The sequence below is a fragment of the Electrona antarctica genome (assembly GCF_951216825.1).
Source record: "Electrona antarctica genome assembly, chromosome: 6".
Lineage (NCBI taxonomy): Eukaryota > Metazoa > Chordata > Actinopteri > Myctophiformes > Myctophidae > Electrona > Electrona antarctica.
The window spans coordinates 6,131,032-6,140,469 of NC_136811.1; the positions used below are offsets into that span (position 1 = coordinate 6,131,032).

Below are 9,438 nucleotides of genomic sequence, written 5' to 3' on the forward strand. Positions count from 1 at the left end.
CTGTTACTGAACTATCACTGATCTATATAAAACTATACTACTACCATGCACTGAACACACCCAGCTGCATGCTATACAGCTCTGTTATTAGACCATCACTGATCTATATAAAACTATACTACTACCATACACTGAACACACCCAGATGCATGTTATACAGGTCTGTTATTAGACCATTACTGAACTATACACTGAATGAACAGTCATCTGTAAACAAACTGAATACAGAAATCACACTGCGATATTCTGCATACAGAAAGCACACTGAAATCATCTAAATACAGACATCGCAATAATCTGCATACTAAAATCAGAATGCAAGTAATCTGAATGAAATATTCGGAATACAGCAATTGTAAGGGAATAATATGAATAAATCCAATCATCTGAATAATAATCTGAATCCAGTCATCGGCATCAGCATATGTAACTGTTTTTGGATCGTTTTGAAATGTGTTTTAGCTTCTATTTGTAACCTATGTAATAATTCACATGTATACCTTTTGTTTTTCTTTTCCTGATCTTCTGACGTATTGTGATGTTTTCTATATGATATTGTATTACTCGACGACACTGAAAATGAGTTTAATTACTCAGTGTAATTTCGAGAATAAATAAAACTTGAATTAATTAATGATTATAGTACAACATTATAAGTGTTACCATTAACTCCTCCCCCCCAGGCTACAGTGATTCGTCAGGACTCAATCCTGGCGTCGGTCTGCCTACGGTCAGGCCCCGCCTTGAACTCCGCCCCTTCCACGACCACGCTGAACAACGCCCCCGGAGGAGGAGGAGGAGGCGGGCCGCCGCGCCTGGCGCGCTCCGTGTCCAGAGACTCTGGGCTGGACGCCGGGCTGGGAGGCGTGGCCCTGGCAGGAGTGACGGCGGCCAATGACGGAGTGATGCTGCGCGGACAGCTGGCTCTCCTACAGGTCGGGATTAGCGTCTGCATGTTTCGTTTTCGTATTTTCGTACTCGTATTTTGAGTTTCAGTTTAGTTTTGATTAGGTTTTTTTTTTTTTTCTCATTCGCCTCCATCACTACCATCCAATAGGGCATTAAGCAACTAGTAAATCCACTAGTCGACCTTGTTGGTACTAGTTGACTAGTTGATAAGAAAAAAATGAAATAAAATAAAAAGTTTATTTTTTTTATTTTATTTTTTTCCTGATTTTGTAGGCCTCAAGATCAGATTATAGTTAAAGTCACCAATGTACACAGTTTTTAAATGTACAAATATTTATTTCCAAAAAAAAACATTTTTTTTTTTTTTTTTTTACATAATAGGTAGTTAAACAACTAGTCGACTAGTAAACTAGGCAACTAGTCAACTAGTAAAAATGACTAGAAGTGAATGCCCTACCATCCAGTGCAGCGGTTCCCAAACCTGTTTGGCCATGCACCCCCTGTTACCTCCTGACCTAGCTGACGCACCCCCCCACATGAAAATATAAATTGCATAAGCTATATGGGTCATAGAGAGAGAGAGAGAGAGAGAGAGAGAGAGAGGCGTGCTGGTGGTTATTATAAAACAAATTGTAGCCTATAACTCATCTTGGTTTGTGTTCCGTTTCACGTTATTGCCGAGTGATGCACACATGCAGGCAAAAGCAAAAAGGGGTTTAGAAGCGACAACAATGTCCATCACGGGGAAAGGAAACTCCTCCTCGCTCCGTCGGTAAAACACACACTTCTCACAGAGTGACTGATTAGGCTACTAATGATTGACAGGTGCAGCAGCTTTGGGAGCGTGCCTGAAAATGTCTGTCAGACATTCATATTTTGCTAAAGTGTATACTCTGTATCTGGTTAATTGCGGGAGGATGCAGGATTCGCTGATTTTAACTTGACCGCCCCATGCCCGCCCGCAGGTATTTAAATACCGCCCGCGCCGCCAACATTTACGTTGGGTCCCGCTGGCTCCCGTTGCAGCCCTCGAGTGTGATCCATAATTCCATATAAATATCATCAAACATGTTTGAAAATGATGGGACATTTGACCACTCATAGATCAGGGGAAAGAACGCGCACTGTGTGAAATTGTGTAATTTCTAACAAGAAAAAACAACAACCTCCGGGACGCCGGGTCCCGAAGCCATTTCCCGGGCGGGAAATCGAGTGCCCTGTACCCGGGAGGCCCGGAAACGTCTGGGTTTCCGAGGCTACTTTCTGTCAAATCAGGCGGCACACATGGACATATCAAACGGCACACTAAAGTGTCGCGGCACACAGGTTGGGAATCACTGGTTTAATCAACTGTAATAACGGTGAAATAACGCTTCCCCCCTCAGGAGGAGGTGGAGAGACTCAGGGAGAGCGAGAGGCTCCGTCAGCAGAAGGAGCAGAAGGAGCAGGAGCAGCAGCAGCAGCAGCAGAAGCAGGTCAAAGAGGAGGTGCAGCCGCAGGGAGGAGGAGGAGGAGGAGGGGGCAGGAGGCGGAGACGCAGGGGGAGCAAAGGGAGTACCGGAGACACGGAGGAGGTAAGAGGAGATCTAGTGCATGGGTCTTCAACAGGAGGTCCTCTAAAGTTAACCCATTTTGACCTGAGATCTGATTCTATAAATGTCTTCTACATCCTGACAGTTTTCTGAAAAAGCTATGTTTCTATGTCAGTCGTTCTTCGAATTTTCAAAAATAGCAGACCTACAAGCTCGAGCTTGTAGATCTGCTATTTTTCAATAGCTAAAGCATAGCATAATGCTAACACCAAAAGGGGTTCCCGCCCCAAAATGGGTTAACCCATTTAGGCCTGACGTCGAAATTTAAAAAAAATCAGTTTACTGAAATACCTATGTTTCTGTATCAGTGGTGCTCAATATTTCATGTCAAGGTGCTCAGGTGTATGTCCTGTATGTGTGTGTGTGTGTGTGTGTGTGTGTGTGCGTGCGCGTGTTCATTTGTGCGCTCCCCTCTCTGCTCTGAATCAGCCCGCGAAGAAGAGAGATGGCGGCGGCGACGCAGAGCCCCGCCCCACCGCCACCGCTCCATTGGCCAGTCAGGACCCCGTCGACCAATTGGACGGCGTTCAGGAGGAAGGCAGCGAGGAAGAGGAGGAGCTTGAGGTGGTGAAGGTGTCCCCTCGCTCCGACAGCCCCAGAGGTACAACACCAGACTACATATCTAAACTAATACAACTATAGTCTGTTCTAAATTAATACCTTTTAATGGTTTGAATAATGTATCATCCTCTACAGCAGGGGTCCTCAATAGGCGGACCGCGGTCCACGACCGGACCGCGGACCACCTCTCTGTGGACCCTGTGATTATTATTTTTTTTATTTTTTTTATTTTTTTTAACTTGACAAAATAAAAGTGTTCTTTGTGCCTCAACACAATACCTCTCATTTGCTGTGAATTTTTGGAGGGGAATATTTAATGAAACATTTTATTTCCATACTCTGCACCCCAGTATTGGGGTTGGTTGGGAGGGGATCCGATTTGTATAAGCTTGCCTTGGTGTGACTGTACTAAAAAATATAGAGCCCCGCTCTCCGCTGGCCGCTGCGTGGCCCGCTGGGACCGGACCTTTAGTCTTTTTCAAAAATGATTAGTGGACCTTCAGCATTTCTAGTTGAGGACCCCTGGTCTACAGTCATAAACATCAGTCCAACACGGTTGCTCATAATGTAACCTGTTTCATTGGCGTTTCGGTCAGTAGGGACCTTCCTCAGGCAGGTCAGCCTGAGGAAGGTCCCTACTGACCGAAACGTTGCTTCATTAAATAAGACAATACTCTTGTGCCGAGCAGATACACAGTGTGCGGGTGTACCTTATTGCTTTCTTTGATGTCCACTGGCCTACGCACCTGTGCATACGCCTGATTGCTAGGTGTGCGATAGTTTTCTCCTACATTGGCGTCATATTAAAAATAACTCCCAACGTATTCTTTCAGACCTGCAGGACATCCCGGAGGAGTCCGAATTTGGGCCGGAGAGTCGGGAGGCGGAGCCTGAAGCTGGGACCACGCCCAGTTAACGGTGGCCCCTCCCTCCCACCGCAAAGCCGCTGAACGCTTCTGTGGGGAAAAAAGGAAACGGGTTCATTTTTCAACTGAAAAAAAACTGCTGGATGAGTTCAGTTCGGCTCCGTGAAAAAACATTCATTGCATACTTAAAGGGACACTTCACCCTTTTTGCAAAAAAAATATATGTTACTGACGTTTAGAAGCGTTAGAACACTTTCCTGGGGGTCTTTATGTGTGTAATATGTGGTTTTAGATATTTTAGATTGTAGCAGTGAACCCAGTGTCTCTGATGTCATGGACACTGGGCTCACTTCCTTCCTGGACTATAATTCCCATAATACTTTGGTGCACTGCTCCTCCTTGTGGATAGGGGGGGGGGGGGGGGGGGGGGGGCTGTCTTACTGAGACAACATGTAGTCCAGGAAGTAAGTGAGCCCAGTGTCCCTGACATCAGAGACACTGGGCTCACTGGCTACCCCCAGGAAAGTGTTCTAAAGCTCCTAAACATCATTAACATATATTGTTTTGCAAAAAGGGTGAAGTGTCCCTTTAACACACTACATGCTCCATGACTCTGGACAGTACGTTTAGTATATACTCAATGACTGTGGACTACATTACTGTACATACTGCATGACTGTGGACTAATATAGTACAGACTACATACTCCATGACTATGGAAAAGTACATACTAGGGGGTGTGCATTTCACATTCTGAAAGTTATTCGGTACATATATATATCGAGTCCTATAGGGTATGTGAATCGCCAGCTTCATCGTGATAATAATTCTAATATTATTTTACCGATATCACTCGATTATATCGCGTTTCGCTTCCATTTTAGGCGCGTTGCGTTTCGATATATATCGACGACATCTTATGCCCCCGGGGCTGACAACAATCATGTTACATTTACATTCACTTAAAGGGGCATTCCACTCATTTTCAACATTTCACTATGTCATTAATGTACCTTTTAAGAGCTGTTGTGTGGAAATAATAAAAAAGTTCCCCCATTCTGTGTTTCCTAGAACTGTAATTATGAAAAACACCTCTAGTTCCAGGAAACACAGAATGGGGGGACTTTTTTATTATTTCCATGAACAGCTCTAAGGTATATTAATGACATAGTAAAATGTTGAAAATGGGTGGTTTTCCCCTTTAACAAAGGAGCAGACTGGAATGTGATTTGACAATACATTTTTATTTAACTTTTTACCGTCATTTTCTAATCACTGAATTGTATTACTGGAGATACAATAAATGATTATCATGTATTTATTATTGATAACATTTATTAATGATAATATTCTGATCATCCATCCAGGCTGCTCGTGTTGTCGTTGGGGAAGATCATTTCTACCCTCCAGACGAACCACCGCGTTGCAAAGCTGCAAACCGGCGTGACCACTGCCTTATTAACCCATTCTGGGCGGGAACCCCTTTTTGGTGTTTTAAGCATTATGTTACACTTTAGCTATTGAAAAATAGCAGATCTACAAGCTCATCAGTGCCGCGCTACGAGCTTGTAGGTGTGCTATTTTTGAAAAATCGTGAACATGTGGCGCAAATGAAATTGAATATATATTCTTTCAGAGCGAATGTTTTTAACTCAAATATTTGCTTCTGGGATGTTGTTCCATGGAACAACATGTTTTCAGATGGGGGTCGGCGGCCAATTATATATATTTTTGGGGGTCCTTGACATGGAAATGTTTGAGAACCACTGACAGAAACATCACTAACTCAGGAAATAAAGAACCGTGTGAGCATCCACAAGCCATGGTCGCTTCTGGATTTTAACCCATTTAGACCTGAGATCAGATTCTAAAAATGTCTTCTACATCCTGACAGTTTTCTGAAAAAGCTATGTTTCTGTGTCGGTCGTTCTTCGATTTTTCAAAAATAGCAGACCTACAAGCTTGTAGATCTGCTATTTTTCAATAGCTAAAGCATAACATAATGCTAACACCAAAAGGGGTTCCCGCCCAGAATGGGTTAAATTCCGAAACGGTGTCTTTTATCTGATTTTAAAAATTATTAATATATATTTTTTTTAAATGTGAATCATTTGTTTTGCTTTGCATAGATCGGAACAATTGAATCAATGAAGTTTGAACCAGATCGATGGATTGTTACCCCCCCCCCCCCCCCTAGAATCTGGATATGCGTCCCGACAGAATCCGACATTGGTTCAAATCAGTGAATAATCACACCTCTACCACTGTACCGTATTATACACTCCATGACTACGGACTACACAGAACATATTACTATGACTATTTGACTACATCTTTACTACATACTCTGTGACTATGGGACGATGTACAGTTGAGTATTCTGAACATATTCATGAACATAACATGCGTAGGTCGGAGCAGCCCCCGGAGGTTGAGGACCTCATCCAGAGAAGTTGAAAAATGAAACTTTTTTTCTCCTCGAGCGAAACGTCGCTTTCACACCCAAGTAAGCTTCACCGACAAACCAGTCACGAAACGCCAAAACCATGACTTTACAGCTGGATCCACCAACCTACCGACCGACCGACCGACCACGTCCTCCAATGGGACGGGGAGTGATGGTAGAATTAGACTCTACTTTGCTTTGGTTTAGTAAAAAGAAAATGCATGAGACTTATGACCCGTCATAATATAAGATACGTTTTTTTTGAGCTATCCTCCTTAATATAAGATAAGTTATGATCTATCCTCTTTATATAAATGTGGATCATCATCATCCGACTTGGCGTTCCACCTCGGGGGGGGGCGCACGGGGCGGTGACGCCCCGGCCCCTCGCGCTGGGATTCCGAGAGGAACGGTGACCGTTTTGTTTTATCACATACCCCCATAGGCCTTATTTATCCACAAAGAAAGGAAGAAAAAAAACGGCATTTAATGAACCCCTTTTGATTGAGGAAACGCATTAGGCAGGCGCTGTCAAAAAACTAAAAATGGCTCAACGTGCGACGGGGAGAAGAGAATTGGCCCGCCACTACTCGCCGCTATGCAGCCGTCGACAGTCGCTCTGTTTTTCGAGTTGGGCTGTTTTGACCTCAGTCGTACCTTTTTTTTACCAAAACCGTATGTGTAGCGTCTCGTTTAGGAGTTCACGACTTCACTGTCTTGACGTGAGTTTCGTTAGTTGCGAGGCGGCTCCTCCTCCTCGTTACCAGTTCAAGAGACATTATGGCAGCTGACCAATTGGCACAATTGGCTGACCAATTGGCTGACCAATTGGCTGACAATTGGCTGACCAATTGGCTGACAATTGGCTGACCAATTGGCGCACAAGGCTTAGTCGGCACCCTCAAGCATTCCTTGTGTGTACTGTTTTTCCTACCCGCCTCACCCAAGGCAAACGAAGACAGGTGCCGGGGGGTATGTGATAAGTTCTGAGCCCTCCTATCCTAAATGTACGATATGTTAGTCCTCCTGAGATGTTGTTTGAAGGCTCCATCCCTGTATGTCATTGTAAACTCTCTTTTGAGCGTTTTGTCTCTGTCTAAAACCGATATATCCGTTAACGTACTGACAGAGTCGGGGGACACCCGAGAATGGAGAACTTGAAACCTTTTTATGTAATCTTATGGAATGAGATTTAGACGTGTAGATTTTACCTTGCATTTTGCCAGTAGAGTTCCCGCGGAGCGCGGTAAGGAAGTATGTTATTTCTGATGTACTGTAACTTGACTTGTAGTCTCACTTATTATGTACAAAGAGCTGTGCTCCTCTCCTCTGCCCCTGCTAGGACAAACGGCACCACCTGCTGTCTGGACGTGTTATTACACGTCAACAAGAAGGGCCCCTCTCTTCTTTTTGGGGGGGCTCCGATTTCATACCAGCAAACCGTGAAGTCACTGTAAATTCTGCTAAAACTGTAAACTATCTGCTTGCGCGTGAGCAATACTGTACCATTGGCGAGACAGGAGATAGTTGTTGAAGTTATTTTTTTTCCCCCCCCTTCGGTTTGAGTATGCAGACATTGAGTGCCGTTTGGTTCCTGCGGGGCATTCCGTTGAGACTGACTGAATAGGGCGGGGTGGGGGGTTGGGGGGTGTATTATACTTGTTTTACAAATATTTGTGCCTGCTTTTTTTTTGTTCTTCCAAAGGGCTTTCGGGGTCAGGTTCCTATATCTGGCTCACATCAAAAATCCACTTGTATCAAAACAAAACCAAACTGCCTGGTTATCAGAGTAGAGTAGAGTAGAGGGGAAGTCTTTGGACCATTTTCTTTTTTAATATATATATAAATATAATTATATTATGACGTCCTCTTGTCGGGTGGAAACCTAGTGTTTCAAATTCAAGTATAGCAGATCGACGAGCTCGAAAAAACGCGTCGTTTCGTGTCGCGTCGCGTTTCGAGCATGTAGATCTGCGACTAGGCTACAGTAGCTTGACAGGATAGGGGGAGCGAGACGGGGGGTGGGAGGGGGGGTGGTTTCGGGAGACACGCAGCAAAGGTCGTCGGGTTCGGGACTCGAACCCGCACCACGCTGTCAGGCCTAGTTGCCTGGACCGCTCAGCCAGGCCGCAGGGCGTTCATTTAACGAAAAAACACCGGAAGTTAAAAAATCTCGGAGATGGGTGGTTTCCGCCCGACAGCGACGGCATGAAGAGGGGCCGTTCAGAACCAAAGCTGTAGTGTCCGAGGGGTCACGGGGTCAAGAGCCGTGCAGGGGGGGGGGCTTACCCCAACGACTGACCTTTAACCCCTAGAGCCTTACCTGTATACTTCTCCTTACGGCGGTGCTGCGATGCGTTGTGAGCTCATCGAGGTGCTATTTTCAGCTCGCGACGCCATCGAAGTATATATTATAACGGAAGCATCGCGGCCGGTTCAGGCTAACGCTCCGATATAGACTAACGCTGGTCAGCATGACTCTGTTCAATAAGTCTTAATATTATTTTAATATGATATAATGGGAAAGTTGACTGAACGAGGTTTATTTTAATGCCACACATAACATCCCGGTAGCTGCCCTTGGTCCGGTCTCGGCTCCATTAGCACGAGCTGGAGTTAGTCATGGTTTTGCTCAACAGCAATTTCTTTTGGTCAAACCTCGGTAGCGATCACTGCCTGACCAGCACCATGACATGATGTTCTGGTTCATTCTAAACCACCGGTTCCCAAACAGTAGGTCGGGGAGCACATTTTCAATGAAAATGTGCTCCCCGACCTACTGTTGGATTTTTACTCAAGTCGTGACCCATGACATTTTTTCATGGGTAACGACTTGAGTAAAAATCCCATTTTCTTTTCCTACATTTAAAAAAATAATGATTTTTCAAAAATATTTTATTTTTATTTATTTTCGATTTTTACTAAGAGAACCGTCGTTCACGATCGCCAATTTTTTGCCCGCGGCTGAAAGTTGTAGTCCGGGGGCGGCCTTAACCACTTGAGCTCCATTTCAATAATCCTATTTGTGAACATGTTCGTCTGTATAACGAATGCCGTGCCCCAA

General features: G+C 44.5%; 1 protein-coding gene across 1 annotated transcript in view; it reads left to right on the top strand.

The window, feature by feature from the left end:
• Window positions 1-8,276, top strand: part of LOC306924332 (rho guanine nucleotide exchange factor 2-like) — a 75,491-nt gene extending 67,215 nt beyond the window's left edge. Inside the window, exons 21-24 of the mRNA XM_079502824.1 lie at window positions 684-935; window positions 2,295-2,483; window positions 2,931-3,102; window positions 3,896-8,276. Coding sequence (XP_079358950.1) covers window positions 684-935; window positions 2,295-2,483; window positions 2,931-3,102; window positions 3,896-3,978 — 696 coding nt within the window. The 3' untranslated portion in view covers window positions 3,979-8,276. The remainder of the gene's footprint in view (window positions 1-683; window positions 936-2,294; window positions 2,484-2,930; window positions 3,103-3,895) is intronic.
• The last annotated feature ends 1,162 nt before the right edge of the window (window positions 8,277-9,438 follow it).